Source organism: Schistocerca nitens, chromosome 2 (genome assembly GCF_023898315.1).
Source record: "Schistocerca nitens isolate TAMUIC-IGC-003100 chromosome 2, iqSchNite1.1, whole genome shotgun sequence".
NCBI lineage: Eukaryota > Metazoa > Arthropoda > Insecta > Orthoptera > Acrididae > Schistocerca > Schistocerca nitens.
This window is the reverse complement of record NC_064615.1, coordinates 1,156,629,325-1,156,646,614: the sequence shown is the minus strand read 5'-3', so window position 1 is coordinate 1,156,646,614 and position 17,290 is coordinate 1,156,629,325. Positions and strand designations below refer to the sequence as shown.

Genomic DNA, 17,290 nt, shown 5'->3' with positions numbered 1-17,290 from the left:
TGACGTTATGAAGGGTAGAATACTAGGGCGACTGGAGGCTGGTCAAACACAGCAGGTCGTAGCACGGGCCCTCCGTGTGCCACAAAGTGTGATCTCAAGATTTGGGCAACGATTCCAGCAGACAGGAAACGTGTCGAGGTGCTACAGTACAGGACATCCACAGTCTACAACACCACAAGAAGAGCGATACCTCAACATCAGTGCCCGCAGACGGCCACGAAGTACTGCAGGTAGCCTCGCTCGGGAGCTTACCGCAGCCACTGGAACAGTTGTCTCCACACACACAGTCTACAGACGGCTGAACAGACAATGTTTATTCGCCCGGAGACATACAAGGTGCATCCACTGACCCCTGGTCACAGGAGAGCCGGTAAAGCCTGGTGTCAAGAACACAGTACATGGTCATTGGAACAGTGGTCACACATTGCGTTCACGGACGAGTCCAGGTATAGTCTGAACAGTGATTCTCGCCGGGTTTTCATCAGGAGTGAACAACGAACCTGATACCAACCCCTTAATGCCCTTGAAAGGGACGTGTATCGAGGTCGTGGTTTGATGGTGAGGGGTGGGATTATGATTGGTGCACGTATACCCCTGCATGTCTTTGACAGGGGAAGTGTAACCGGTCAGGTGTATCGGGACGTCATTTTGCACCAGCATGTCTGTGTCTTTTCAGTGGTGCAGTGGGTACCACCTTCCCCCTGATGGATGATAATGCATGGCCCCACCGAGCTGCCATCGTGGAGGAGTACCTTGAAACAGAAGATATCAGGCGAATGGAATGGCCTGCCTGTTCTCCAGACCTAAACCCCATCGAGCACGTCTGGGGTGCTCTCGGTCGACGTATCGCTGCACATCTTCAAACCCCTATGACATTTCAGGAGCTCCGACAGGCACTGCTGCAAGAATGGGAGGCTATACCCCAGCAGCTGCTCGACCACCTGATCCATAATATGCCAACCCGTTGTGCGGCCTGTGTGTGTGTGCATGGCGATCATATCCCATATTGATGTCGGAGTACATGCGCAGGAAACAGTGGCGTTTTGTAGTACATGCGTTTTGGGACGGTTTTCTCAACTTATCACCAATACTGTGGACTTACAGATCTGTGTCGTGTGGGTCCCCTATGTGTCTATGCTATCAGCGCCAGTTTTGTGTAGTGCCACGTAGTGGGGCACCACATTCGGCAATTACCTTAATTTATGAGCATGAGTGTACATCTCCCCGTTCATGCATTGCTCGTAGACTAGACTATGAAAAAAAGCCCTGGTTGATGAACTGCAGTGGAGGCGCAAGACTTAATTACATTATTTATTTCTATTGAAGAGTTTAGCAAAGACGAAATGTAACTACTGTGCCTTGAAAAATAAATTAATTGAAAAACCGAATGCCACAGTTAAGCCAATCTTGAGTGATAATTGGCGCCCAAGGGAACAAAGTCAGTATACGGATTTCATAAAAAAATCAACATAAGTAATGTATGTCAGGAGACCGAAATATTTGAAATACGTTCTTTTTAAATAACTTATAGTGAAAAGAACGTGCTGGCCAACTCCACAGCTCATTCGGAACGGGAGACCGCGGTAACACTCCATCACCAGCAGGATTTGAAGGGGCCATATGCTACTGGTTAAGTGTTGACAACGCCTCTGGCTGTTCGCGATCAGGTACCAAACCATCACGGTATCGCGACGGTGTTAATCACTAGTCGTATCAACACATGAATGTAGCTTTTCCAAAGACAGCAGACAAATGCAGACCAAGATTAGTCAGAGTTTGCACAAAAATTAAACCAGGAGAAGTGCACAAACCTTAGCCTTTTGCCGCTGTACTTAGTGTTGAAATCATCTCCTATGATGATTATTAGGTGTGATAGTGGGTATGAGTTTAGAAGGGCGCAGAAGAAATATACTTTTTAGTTTCCAGGAAGTACTCCTGTAACATTTACAAAGGCGACCAAGAAACTTAGCGTAATTTCTTGATTGCAGGCTTTCGTCTACATGTCGACGGCGTATTCGAATGCCCCCAGAGACGAAATCGACGAGAAGTTCTATCCTCCAGAACTGAGCGCTGAAGAGTTAATAAAATTGGTCAGCGTCATGGACGACGAACAACTGGCGCAGCTACTACCGTTGTGAGTGATTAACTTTCGAAACTTTCTGCTCTAGAGGGGGTTATCAGTACTTTTTACCAGTCTACATGCAGCCCTAAACTATACTTTTTATACTAATAGAGAAAAGAGGCTCTCATTAACCCTTTTTTTAAACACTTGCTGTACACATTTGCTGCCAGTTTTTATTATAGAGGTAGTGAAGGTAATAAAATCCTTCACTTGGGAGGTGGCATAGTTCATGTTAAATTTACCATTAATCTCATCTCTGTTACATCTCATTGTTTTTGTCCATCTTCAATTTTACTTAAAGTATATATTCTGTACTCATTATACTGCTCATCCCAACCAACAAGTCCTGTAATTCTTCTCAATTTTACAACGATTAGTCTTTCTGAACATCCACTTTGGCAGCCTACATTGTTGCACAGTTTGCTCTTTCAGGTGAATACAGATGGAAATGTTATCGCTGGAGTGCGTATCACTGACCATTTCTCCACTGAGCCATTCCAGCGAGCGCATGAAAGCATTTTTTTGGAAATTTTTGAAATTTGTGATACGTCCCTATGGGGACAAACTGCTGAGGTAATCGGTCCCTAAGCTTACACGCTACTTAATCTAACTTAAACTAACTTACGCTAAGGACAACACACACACCCATGCCGGAGGGAGGACTCGGACGTCCGACGGATGGAGCCGCGCTAACCGTGGCAAGGCCCCCGAGACCATGCGGCTAACCCGTGCGGCATAAGAGCATTTTGTGACGTCTATGGCAGAGAATGCTTCAGAAGAGACGAGGTTCCCGAAATCCTCACAACATATTACGTGTATTAAAATCTCCTCAAAGAGTGTACTGTTGGGGTAACTGCAGAAGAAGATCAATGAAATCCTAAGGATCTGTGTAGTCATTATTTGGGGGGACGGGGGATCTAACGAGCCCAGTGCCGTCCTATAAGGCGCAGGGACTGTTGTAGCAACTGCCTGCAATTTATTTTACTGTTGAGTAAGAGAAGCAAGGAGCTGTATTCGTAATTGACGACTAGGTCGTGTGAATACTCATACGTCGACTCGATACTATCGCTTGACGGTCTGATTGGTTTGTACATACCCCTTTATGGTTTTTGTTTGTTCATGTACCTTTTCTCTTTCAGTGCCAATTATAGTCGAGATATACATTTCGGAATACTACTGGCTATATTTTGTTGCAGCCTTGCTTGAGGCCTGGCTGCTTATTGGTGCTCTCAGAACTTTCAAAGATTGGTCTTCTTGTTAGTGCTATGGAAGCAGTAGTTGCTTAGCTACTACTCTTGCAGGAGCATGTATTCGTGCTAACGTCGTTCGTGTGAGTTTGTGTGGACATGTCTACCTTTCTTAACCAATGAGACAATTGATGTCATGAACGTGGCTGGTTACATGGAGGTGTATTACTTTTGTACCCCAGCAAAGGATAAGCGCTTGGTTATTTTAACCTCTACATTCTTCTTTTCCTTCTGGTTCACGCTGTGTTTGGCCATAGCGTCGACATTTAAAACAGCGCAGTGCGTTTGGGACCCCGGGCCGTACATTCAGTCGGAGGGATGTGTCCAGCATTGGATAATCAAAGGTCATAATAAATGAGTCAGACTTTGAAACTCGCCACCGATGCACATCAGTTACTCCATCAAATAATTCGATGAGTGACTCTGGAGTATCTGTAATCATAACATCACGGCATGGGACAATACTTCTGAATTAAGGCATGGGTGGGCAACTGTACGAATATATTCTGGCCCACGGAAGATATTCGTGGAGAGATAGCGAAGTGCTCTCATTTTCATAAATTTCCGTCGACACTCGGCTCGCCTCGATGTTGTAGCAAATGATGCTTACTCTGTGCATGCACAATGCAATAAGGCGGCCACTGGATTTGAACCACAAAGAGAAACATTTTTTAGTCTGAATGCAAAGTTACTGCCCATTGCTGATGCGCATGCGTAGAATGGGGCAAGCAGCTCAGCACTTTGAATCGGTGCTGGGAGAAGTATTTTCGCCTCTGGATCAGCGCTGACAACACATACGTTGCTTAATACGTACTGCCTGAGTCTGTGATACACTGATAAATCGCAAACGTTGTTATTAGGTGAGAATGGCACGAAAATTACTCACTACATGCGAAACGTGACATTCTAAGCAACATCAGCAGAGGCCATAACTTGGTGAATAAAGCAGTTATCAGTCAACGGTTCATGCATAACGTTTTGTTCGTATCGTGTGCCTACACAGAGTTCGTTCGCAAAATGTGCAGCAGTCAGAAGAGAAAAGTAGATGCTGAATATCGACAATTCCAGGCAAAACGGACTGACAAGGCGAAATTCACTAGAGTCATTAAACAATATTGGTGAAAAAGCAAAACAATGGAAAACATATTTCTGTCTGTTTTTACCCAATTCGCTTTTAAGTGGTAAAACACACCCCATAAGTTAATTTGGCATGATAGGTTTGGAGAGAATATCTTCGAAACGATGATATGTAGAAAAATGTTCCTGATATGAAAGTTGATATGTAATTAACATTCTAAAAAAACTGTATAATTGAATATTGTAATAACATGAAATTTTGTAATAATATGAAATTTTGCAAAATATTCCACCAGAATTAATTCTGAAAAGTGAAAACTTTTGTTACAATAGAAATTAAAGTAGCTTTCGAGCTACATATCTCCATATATAAAAAAGCTGGTTTCTGAAACACGGTTTTGGGAAAATATGCTGTATACAATCTGCTGTCAGAGTATTTTCAACAAGCCTAGTTGAAATATCTAAACCTTCATTATTGGTCTAGCTATTAATTTTACTTAATTTGTTTTGTGTCTGAAATATTTTGTTTTGCACTTGACATCTATATTTTTGTTTATTAGTTTACCATTCACATACATGTATTTTGTTAATTGAAAATAATAAGTAAATTATTGTTATGATGGAAGGCCATTCGCAATAATGATAATCTGTAAATAGATCTCAAAACATAATTTTTTTTTTACACTGGACACATAAAATCAATGAAATTTCTTCACATCATATACATAACAGAGAATACAAAAGGAAACAAAATGAAGCAGCATTTCAAATTGTCAAGAATGATCTTTCAAATACCCTGATTTGTGTCACGCATATTACATGTACACTGGTAACAGATGGCCAGACAGAACTGATTATATTCTTGTGACTGCAGCATATTTGTATTATTCCTCAAGTGGAGATTGACATCAAAATCATTCAATGCAAATAGATTTGCTAACTTCTCACAGAGTTATTCCAACACTGAAGGCCATGTCAGTTCCTGTGCCATCGAGTCCTGTGGGATGATCAGATGGCCAAGTTTTGTCCTCAGGTATGATGGTCAAAATTATTTTTTCACATGGACCTCCCACCTTTCCATAGTTTTAATAGAAACTAATGGTGAGTTTCGACTGAAAATTCGACGATCTCTTTTTGAAGCCCAAAATGTCGTTGTGAGAGCATCAATCTTGGTAAACAAGCGTCTCATCGGGTCAAAGGAAGTTTGAAACATGTTTTGTTACCCATTGAGTGAGAGCAATCTGTATTATTGTTAAATTCTTAGAGCTGTGAATGTGGAAGAACCATATAGGGCATTGTACCTGAGCTCAATAAAATTGATCTAATGATCGCAAGGGGCTCAGTGGCACAGGTACAGTCATGAGATGTGTACAGCTTTCAATGTTGGATGAATTTTGTGAAAAAATTTTAAAATCTAGTATTTTTGAATGATTTTGATATCAGTCTTTACTTGAGAAACAGAATAATCAGGCTGCAATCATTAGTACATAATCAATTCTTCTCGCCAACCCTTACCAGTGTTCTGAAACATGCCTAATACAAATCAGGATATTTTGAAGATCATTAGCAACAATTTGAAATCCTGCTGAATTTAGTTTTTTTTTGTTTTGTCTGTCATGTATCTTATGCTTAGAAATTTCATTAACTTTTTGTGTATGATTTAAGTAAACGTTATTTTTAATCATTTATTTACAGGTTATTTCTATTGTAATGATTTTGCATCATGATAATGAGATATTTACAATTTTTAATTAAAACAGTATGCAAATGCAAAACGGTAAATCAATAAACAAAAAATGCGTGTCAAACGTAAAAAAAATTCAAAACACAAAGTAAATTAAGTAAATTACATAACATCATCGTTCCCCTACGCTCTGTCAAGCAGCATGAACTTCGTTTCCAATTCCCAAATAACTAGATAAATAATGAATGTTTAGATATTTTAAATACATATGTTGAAAATACTCTGACAGCACGTTGTGTACAGTTTATTTTGGAAAAATAGTATTTCAGCTTTATTACACATGGATGAAAGTAGCTCGCAACCTTCTTTAATTTGTATTGTAACAAAAGGCTTTTATTTTTGAGAATTAATTAAAGCTGGTGTGACATTTTGCAAAAATTCAAATTAATAAAAGATTCGGTTATACAGTTTTCAAAAACGTTAACTTTTATACGACAAACTTCTTTTATATATTGTCGTGTCCTCCAAACCTAATATGCCGAATGAGCTCTTGGGGTGTGTTTTACTCCTTAAAAGTAAAATTGTGCACAATCAAAAAATATTTATTGCATTTTATTGCTCTCTCTACACACCTGCTGAGTTTAATGAAGATCTCGTTTATTGACGCTTGGGGATATTCTCTTACGAGGATTACTTCTTCATCATGAACAAAAGTAAACCTGTTTACTTCTTGTGTAGTGAAGCACAATCTGTTGTGAAGAAATATAACAGGAGAAGGCATTTTTGTACGAAACACATTGCTCAACAGCAGCTTACAGGCAATAACGAAAATACAAATTAAAGTACTCTTCTTCTTTCTTCGCCCTCGTCCCGCGTCAACACGAGGCTGGCATTGTTATGAACTAATGTGGCGTCGTTAATTAAAATCCCGGAAGTGGCGCACTTATTCATACGGCTATCCAGGTGTGTATAAAACTAAAATATTTGTAGCCAATTTGGAAACTCAAGTCGGTGGAGTTTGTTCTGATGGAACACTTTTGATGGTCGGCGCAATTCGTTTTGGTGCGTTACCCTGTAAGCATCAACGTCACGTGCACTACAGTTCTGACTTTAGGCGCTAGATGCGCTGCTGTCGCATCACATAACGAGGCGACCCACGAACTTAAGTAAGTATGTGAATCACGCACGTGGGTCGTCGGAGGGTGCGTCACGCGACTTCAGTGTATTCTGTAACAGTTCTTTCTATGTATGTTCCAAGTTTTGTCGAGCAATGTTAGTTGACATCGTCCTTAAGTTCTGCACACCAGTTTAGCACGGTGGTTACAGAGTCCACATGTGTGCAGGACTAATTACAATGGTCTAATCGCCAGCTGTTCAGCTTCATACAAGAGTGAGATATATAGGTAATCATTTAGTATGCACTAGTTTTCCAACGTGACTCCCTTTGTTCAAATCGTGCTAAAATTTCTCACTCGGGAGATTTATGTTAATTCAGGTGCAGATTCAGTAGGATTTTTCGGAATGCAAATATGTTCCAGGGTGCTGGGTGATTGGCCAAACACTTACACCTTCACCAAAGCAGTCGCCGAGGATCTAATACGCACACATGCTGCTGGACTACCTGCCTCAGTCATCAGGCCTTCCGTTGGTAAGTTCAATATATATTTGTTCTCGAAGTATAGGATTACCTTAATCCCTAAGCAGACAAATTTCGTCGCTTTAGAAACGGTTCAGAAGTATTCCTCAGCATACATGTAGGGCAATCAAACTCTTTCTAATGCAGCAGAAGATACAAATGTTAATCTTATGTACTGCAAATGAAATACCTGAACCAGCGGGTTCATTGCCGTGAGTAAGTATTTTCTTCTAACACGTTGAGGTGTAGCTTTTTGGGGTCTTGTGCAAAATTTCTAAATTATCCTGCATATGGCTTGATTCGTGGTTATCGGTGTTGAGACGACTACTGAGGGCAATGTTGTTCTGATCATATGTTTGCCCTCTAAATCGAACTGCAAGGTTCCAGCCACTTAGCCTTGGCAGTTTATTTTATGATCATTCGCATTAGAAGGAAAAGAAATCTTCATTAACTGTAAAAGTTAACGACAGCTCCCGCTTAATGAAGAAAATTATTTCAGACTGAACTGGTTACTTTGAAATTGTCCAAGACTTGATAGCGCAGCAGCAGGGCGAGTGGGGCGGGCTGACAAGAGGACGTTGCCAGCCCGCTCCACCGTGTGTTTGCAGCGTCCAACTCCACAACTAAACACGAGAGCCGAGACACGTCGATGAAACCGTAGCCCGTAGCCGACAAATCTTTCTTTGTGAATGAGTTAATGTCCTTACTGTTTATTTTAATGACAAGGTCATTAATTATATACTCAACTTACGAAAAGAAAAAGAAATTGTAATATAGTTACATTAACAACAAATGCTGAAGGGGAGGGAGGAGGGGGAAAGTTACGTTGATACTAAACCATCATAAAGTTTACTGCCCCACATTTGATTTAAATAATAATAATAATAAACACTCCATCTTCAGGACACGAGTGGCCTACCAGGACCATCCGACCGCCGTGTCATCCTCAGGGGAGGATGCGGGTAGGAGGGGCGTGGAGTCAGCACACCGCTCTCCCGGTCGGTATGATGGTATTCCTGACCGAAGCCGCTACTATTCGGTCGAGTAGCTCCTCAGTTGACTGAGTGCACCCCGAAAAATGGCAACAGCGCATGGCAGTGGGATGGTCACCCATCCCAGTGACGGCCACGCCCAACAGCGCTCAACTTCGGTGGTCTCACGGGAACCGGTGTATTCACTGCGGCAAGGCCTTTGCCACATTTGGTTTAAGGGAAGACATAATTAGTACATAATGCAATAGTTCATTACGATTGTTAGATCTCCAATGGCATTGAAAAAGTACACGAAGGTGACAAAAGTCATGGGATACCTCTCAATACCGTGCGGACTTCCTTTTGCCCGGTCTAGTGCAGCAAATCGACGTGACAAGGACTCAACAAGTCGTTGGGGAAGTCCCCTGCATGAATACTAAGCCAATCGTCTATATTTGCGAAAGTGTGGTCGGTGCAGGATTTCGTGCACGAACTGACCTGTCTATTATATACCATAAATGTTCGATGGGATTTTAGTCGGGCGATCTGGGTGTCCAAACAATTTACTCGAACTGCCCAGACTGTTCTTTAAATCAACTGGGAATAACTGGAACCCGATGACATGGCGCACCATTGTTTGGGTACATGTAGTTGGAAATGGGAAATTTGTGGCAAGGTCTTATGGAACCAAACTGCTGATGTCATCGGCCCCTAAGCTTACACTCTACTTAACCTAACTTAAAATAACTTACACTAAGGACGACACACACAACTATGCCCGAGGGATAGCCGCGCTGACCGTAGCCAGACGTCCCCTTAGACCGCGCGGATACCCCGCGCGGCGAACATGCAGTCCATGAATGACCAAACATATCAATATCCAGTCAACGACCAGTTCAATGAGACGAGAGAACCTGGTCTTTTTCCCGCATGCACAGCCTGCACCATTACGGAGCCACCACCAGCTTCCATAGTGCTGTGTTGACAACTTCGATCCATGGCTCTGTTGGGTCTGCGCCATATTCAAACCCTACTATTAGCTCCTACCTGCCGAAATTGGGACTCATCTGACCAGACCACGGTTTCCCCCTCGTCTAGGGCCCAACCGAAAGGTCGTGGGCCCTGCTCGGTGGCTCATTAACGCTAAATTTCGCTGTACTGTGCTAATGGGAACCTTCGTAGTACGTCTCACATTGATCTCCGCGGTTATTTCAAGCACAGTTGCTTGTCTGTTAGCGCCAACAACTGTACGCAAACGCCGCTGTCCTCGGTCATTAAGTGAAGGCCGTCGGCCACTTCGTTGTACGTGGCTAGGAAGGGGGGGGGGGGCGGCGGGGGCAGGGTAGTGGTAATGCCTGAAATTATTTGGAGATCTCGCCATGCTCTGTTGCTTCCCATCATGCGGTCATAATAACGTTGGAAAGCTTTTCACGTGATTCACCTAAGTAAGAGGTACGCCAGTCCACTGCTTTTTCGTACCTTGTGTACGCGATATTAACACCATATGTATATGGACATATCGCTGTACCTTGACTTTCATCACCTCAGTCTATATGTTTGTGTCTACAGTCGCAGTTTATTTACTTTGTCCTTGACACACCTAATTGAAAAGCAAGTGTGATGACCGAGAGGTAGGGGATGGGACGGTATAAGGATGCCAGTTGTGTTCAAATGTGCAAATGTGCAAATGTGTGTGAAATGTTATGGGACTTAACAGCTAAGGTCACCAGTCCCTAGGCTTACACACTACTTAACCTTAATTATCCTAAGCACGAACACACACACCCATGCCCGACGGATGACTCGAACCTGCACCGGGACCAGCCGCACAGTCTTTGACTGCAGCGCCGCAGACCGCTCGGCTAATCCCGCGTGACGGTAATTGTGTATAAAAACCGGTAGCCAGTAGACAGAATAAATAAACTGCAACTGCAGACATAAATATACACTTTATTTCAGTGCTGTATTGCTTGCTGTTTCATTGACAATATGTTGGGAATATCTAATGGTATGTTACATACTTTAGTTTAGCTCGTTCGGATCTGGATTGGGACAACACAGTGAATTATAGTAACGAATATTAAATAGAGGTCAGTTAGGTTTACGGATTGGTAAAATATGTTTCATACAGACTCTCGGCGTTTGAGCATGGTTTTTTTCTGTCATAGGCCCGTTCACGTATTTTTAACCGTGTTTCCTCTCTCTGTGTTTTCACTAAAATTGGACTCCGTAATAAGACAGCACCTGAAGACGACGGTGGATCGAGCTTCTTGCTTAGAAGTACAGAATTTTTTGGCATGCCAAGTCACCCAACAATCTTACAATGATTAAAGATACAAAATAAAACATCCATAGCTTAGTAATAACATTATATTCTGAAATAAAATAGAATTAAATTACAACACTTACATTGAGGCTTGCATTGTGGAGTTACAAGTGCCGACTGGTTGCGACTCGTAAATGTATTAATAAAATAATGTAGTATTAATGGCGGTGTGCTAAAATACGTCCGATCTGGACAAGACCTAGAAAACAGGAGATGCCTCTTATTCCGCCAATGATCTGACGATCAAAAATCTTCAAATGTTTCCAGCGGCTGCATACAATATTTATACAGCCGTGGACTATATCTATGGCTCAAACTATTGTTTAATTTCATTAATTATAATTACATTTTCTGTTAATGAAAAAAGTTCAGCCTGTAAATGTGCGTTTAAAATACCATATTAAGTACAAAACATCCTGTTTTATACCCTACTGGAATCGTAAATTTTACGACAGTTTCGTAATATAAGGTTAAGCTTTGTCTCGTACAATTTTAGTCATACGTTGAACTGTTTTCAACAACACAATTGTCCATTTGGTTTTTGTAGAATACTTTTAACGAAATGATCGTAAGTGGTATTTTGAAATGATTGTAGACGGTACGTTTAATTTCAGTGTGACCGCTCCAGTACATGATTTTTATGCAAAACGCTATGAAATGCTGTATCTTGATGTGTAGACGTTAATTTGATTTTCAGTTCAAAAGTCCGATTGCATTTGACGCCACCTAACGACCACTGTCTGTTATTTCAAGTAGGTTGCCACAGTGTATGGCACCAGTCTGTGGTACAAGTGTGCATGTGAAACTGACGTGAGACTGTGTATCAGAGATTTTAATTGTGGAATGTCTCCATTTCGTTTCCGTTAAAGAATGTTACTTCTTTTTTCTTCTGTTTGTCTGACAGATTCTGATAATGGCTGTGCCCGAACAGCGTTCATGCGCATATTTTCAAAAAGAAATAAAGTATTAAGAGCGATAAAGACAGGGAACTACACTGGCGAGCCAAAGAAACTGGTACACATGCCTAACATCGTGTAGGGCCCCAGCGACTAATGTCTGAAGTAGTGCTGGAAGGAACTGACACAATGAATTCTGCAAGGATGTCCATAAATTCATAAGAGTACGAGGGGGCGGAGATCTCTTCTGAACAGCAAGTTGGAAGGCATTACGGAAATGCTCAGTAATGTTCATGTCTGGGAAGTTTGGTGGCCAGCGGAAGTATTTAAATTCAGAAGAATGTTCCTGGAGCCACTCTGCAGCAATTCTCAAGTGTGGGGTGTCTCATTGTTCTGCTGGAATTGCCCAAGTCCGTCGGAATGCCCAATGGACATGAATTGATGCAAGTGATGCTTAAGTACGTGTCACCTGGCAGTGTCACATCCAGACGTATCAGGTATCCCATATCATTGCAACTGTACACTCCCCACGGCATTACAGAGCCTCCACCAACGTGAACAGTCCCCTGCTGACATGCAGAGTCCATTGATTCATGAGGTTGTCTCCATATCCGTATAGTTCATCAGGTCGATACAATTTGAAACGAGACTCGTCCGACCAGGCAACATGTTCTTAGTCATCAACAGTCCAATGTCGTTGTTGACGGGCCCAGGCGAGGCGTAAAGCTTTTTGTCGTGCAGTTATCACGAGTACAGGAGTGGGCCTTCGGCTTCGAAAGTCCATATCGATGATGTTCCATTGAATGGCCCGCAAGCTGACGCTTGTTGATGGCCCAGCGTTGAAACCTGCATAAATTTGCGGAAGGTTTGCATATCTGTCTCTTTGAATGATTCTCATCATTCATCGCTGGTGCCATTCTTGCAGCGACGTCGGAGATTTGATGTTTTGCCGGGTTCCCGATATGCACGTTACACTCGTGAAATGGTCGTACGGGAAAATCTCCACTACATCGCTATCTCGGAAATGCTGTGTCCCATCGCTCGTCCTCACCGGCCGGTGTGGCCGTGCGGTTCTAGGCGCTACAGTCTGGAACCGAGCGACCGCTACGGTCGCGGGTTTGAATCCTGCCTCGGGCATGGATGTGTGTGATGTCCTTAGGTTAGCTAGGTTTAATTAGTTCTAAGTTCTAGGTGACTGATGACCTCAGAAGTTAAGTCGCATAGTGCTCAGAGCCATTTAAACCCAACGCTCGCGCGGCGACTGAAACGCCACGTTCGAACACAAATCTTCATAACCTGGCACTGTAGCAGCAGTAACCGATATAACAACTGCGCCAGACACTCGTCTTATATATGCGTTGCTGACCACAGCGTCGTAATCTGCCTGTTTACGTTTCTCCGTATTTGAATACGCATGCTTAAACCAGTTTCTCTGGCACTTCAATGTGTGTTAACACTTAGTTTTCGTCACATCCAGCGTCAACGACCGTCCATCACGATCACTCAACACGCACTTAAGTCCCAGTTGTGACTCTGCGGATGGTATTTTTCCGCCTTCGCTTTGTGCGTTATAAATCTTTCGATAGGGTGCCTCTTCAAACACCTGGCAGTTCGGCTACCCTGGTTCGAAGCACCCACCATAGAAGCACAAACAATGTGCCCAAGTTCGAATTCACTTGGCTCTGACATAATGTACTCATAACCACTCGGAATAATATTCTAGCCACGGCTGACACTTGCAAACATTGAGGACACTGCACAGGTGCCGTTCGTGGCCAAATACAGCAGCTCAACTTGTAGGCTTGGGTGGAATCTGCATTTACAGTATGTTCAAGCGTGTATTTCTCGTATTGTTTCCATATTTCAGTGCAACCCGTCTTTGCATGGGTACATAGACTATAGTCAAGAGGTTCGCAGAATAAGTACACTGATGTGACGAAAGTGATGGGGCAGCGGTATGCACATATACAGGGCTATTACAAATGATTGAAGCGATATCATGAATTCACTGTAGCTCCATTCATTGACATATGGTCACGACACACTACAGATACGTAGAAAAACCCATAAAGTTTTGTTCGGATGAAGCCGCACTTCAGGTTTCTGCCGCCAGAGCGCTCGAGAGCGCAGTGAGACAAAATGGCGACAGGAGCCGAGAAAGCGTATGTCGCCCTTGAAATGCACTCACATCAGTCAGTTATAACAGTGCAACGACACTTCAGGGCGAAGTTCAACAAAGATCCACCAACTGCGAACTCTATTTGGCGATGGTATGCGCAGTTTAAAGCTTCTGGATGCCTCACGGTTTAAAGTTTACGGCCCCTTTTTCTTTTGCGAGAAAAAACGTTACAGGACACGTGTATCTGGACATGCTGGAAAATTGGCGCATGCCACAACTGGAGACCGACAGCGCCGACTTCATCTTTCAACAGGATGGTGCTCCACCGCACTTCCATCATGATGTTCGGCATTTCTTAAACAGGAGATTGGAAAACCGATGGATCGGTCGTGGTGGAGATCATGATCAGCAATTCATGTCACGGCCTCCACGCTCTCCCGACTTAACCCCATGCGATTTCTTTTTGTGGGGTTATGTGAAAGATTCAGTGTTGAAACCTCCTCTACCAAGAAACGTGCCAGAACTGCGAGCTCGCATCGACGATGCTTTCGAACTCATTGATGGGGACATGCTGCGCCGAGTGTGGGAGGAACTTGATTATCGGCTTGATGTCTGCCGAATCACTAAAGGGGCACATATCGAACATTTGTGAATGCCTAAAATAACTTTTTTGTATGTGTGTGCAAAGCATTGTGAAAATATCTCAAATAATAAAGTTATTGTAGAGCTGTGAAATCGCTTCAATCATTTGTAAAAACCCTGTACAGGTGGCGGTAGCGTCGCGCGCACAACGTATAAAAGGGCGGTGTGTTGGCGGAGCTGCCACTTGTGCTGAGGTGACTCATGTGAAAAGGTTTACAACGTGAATGTGGCCGCACGACGGGAATTATCAGACATCGAACGCGGAATGGTTGGTTGAGGTAGAGCTACGGGCCATTTCATTTCGTAAATTTAATATCGGCGATCCACAGTGTCAAGAAGGTGCCGAGAATACCAAATTTGAGGCATTACACCTCACCTCATGGACACAACATTGGCCGACGGCCTTGACATAAGAGCAGAGAGCGGTGGCGTTTGCGTCGAGTTGTCAGTGCTAACAGACAAGTGACACTGCGTGAAATAACCGCAGAGATGAATGTGGGATTACGGCGAATATACTAATTAGGAAAGTGCGGCGAAATTTGGCGTTAATGGGCTATGGCAGCAGGCGAGTGACGTGCTCGTGTCCATATCGGTTGCACCACAGACGACTGAAAACCCGTGACCTCATCACAAGAGTACGATTTCCATTGGTAAGAGGCAACGGTAGGGTGCGAGGGTGATGCAGACCCCACGAAGCCGTGGTCTCAAGTTGTCAACAAGAAGCTGGCAGTGACTCCATATTGGTGTGGGCTGCGTTTACACGGAATGGACTGGGTCCTGTAGTCCAACTAAACTGATCATTGAGTGGAAATGGTTGCGTTCGGCTACTTGGAGACAATATGCAGCAAAACAACGATGAACGTTCTGCACCATTCGAGTGAGTCGCCTGACCATCCACATTGCCCGACATGAATCCCATCGAGCATTTATGTGACATAATCGAGAGGTCAGTTCGTGCACAAAATCCTGCACCGGAAACATTTTCGCAATTATGGACGGCTATAGAGGCAGTGTGGCTATTTCTGAGGGGGCTTCCAATGACCTGGTAAGTCCATGTCAGGTTGCTGCAATACGTTGGGGAAAAGGAGATCCGACACGTTCTTAAGTTGTATTCCATGACTTTTATCACCTCAGTGTAGGATCACAATCTAACCAAAGGTTTAGTGGCTTTCACCAAAAGTCGGAAACATCATAAAGAACATGAATTTCACTCGCTGCAATCGCCAGGACGACGAGTACTCAGACACACCCGTCCATTTCCGTGTCCGACACACCACTCGTATCACACAGTCCAAGAGGGAACACATAACGCAGCAAGTATGGTACGAAGAGCGCCAGAGTCGATGGAACGCTGGCATAAGTGGCGCCAGTACGATCACGCACGCGCCCCCATGCAAATCCCTAAGTCTCACCCGGTGAAATCTACAAAATAGTATTATTGTACGACAAATCAGAAAGGAAAACTAGATCTTCCGCCCATCATGACCCTCACTTTTCCTGAATCCAATGACTGTCGTAACTGCTGTCAGGAAGGCCTCCCAGTGGTTGTTTTAAAGGATTGCCCCGTATTCTTACACGAGATGCTGTACTTCAAAGCTATAAAATTGAGCACTAGGAATAGACCTCCAGAAATATGGACCGTTTTACTTTTGTCGATGATCAATAAGTGGTGAACGTTGTCTTGTCCACTGACGTCCAATTCTCAGACACAGAACATATAATATTCAACAACATTTCACAGAATATCGTCTTGAGGTTCTGCTGCCATCCGAAAAAAATTAATGATTACACTAAGGTGACAGAAGTCGTGGGAACCTACTGATATCGTTTAGGATCCCATTTGCCCGGCACTATGCAGAAACTACATGTGACATCGACTTAAGAAATCGTTGGAAGTCCCATGCAGAAGTAATGAACCATGTAGCCTCTATAGCGGTTTATAATTCATTTTCCGGTGCTGGATTTTGTACATGAACTGACCTCTCGATTGGGGCCCGTAAATGTCCGATTGGATTCTTGTCAGGCGAACTGGGTGGCCATATCATCGCCGACATGGTACATTGTCATCCATAAAAATTCCATCGTTGTTTGGGAACATAAAATCCATGAATGTAGGTGGGCAAGGCAGGTGCCACCCTAAAGTACCGTTATCCAAGATGGCGGTCGTGACGTCAGTTGATGATGCAAGTGCGTGACGTCACGTGACGTCATCTTATGACGCGATTTACGTCATTCAATATGGCTATCGTGACGTCAGCTGATGACGCGAGATCCGTTACCCAAGATGGCGGGAAACCGCCACGCCCCCCTGGCAGGAAGTTTCAATTTTGGAGCGAAGATAGGACAATTGGGCTACCTTTACTAGCTTAAGAAAATGGCGGGAAAGAAAGGGTACTTGGGCTTTCTCAACTAACCTAAGACAACGGCGGGAAAGTAAGGGCAGTTGGGCTACCTCCAGTAGCCTAAGTCACATCAACACAAGCTCTTCCTAGGAACTGGTGGGAATAGGACTCAGCTTGTGCTGGGCATTTTATTTAAACAATGAGGTACACCGTGGTCTAGGGGTAGCG

At 43.4% G+C, this 17,290-nt stretch overlaps 1 protein-coding gene across 1 annotated transcript in view; it reads left to right on the top strand.

Moving 5' to 3' along the window:
* Window positions 1-17,290, top strand: part of LOC126235608 (fatty acyl-CoA reductase 1-like) — a 252,893-nt gene that overhangs the window by 63,665 nt on the left and 171,938 nt on the right. The window contains exons 4-5 of the mRNA XM_049944319.1: window positions 1,989-2,134; window positions 7,669-7,778. Coding sequence (XP_049800276.1) covers window positions 1,989-2,134; window positions 7,669-7,778 — 256 coding nt within the window. The remainder of the gene's footprint in view (window positions 1-1,988; window positions 2,135-7,668; window positions 7,779-17,290) is intronic.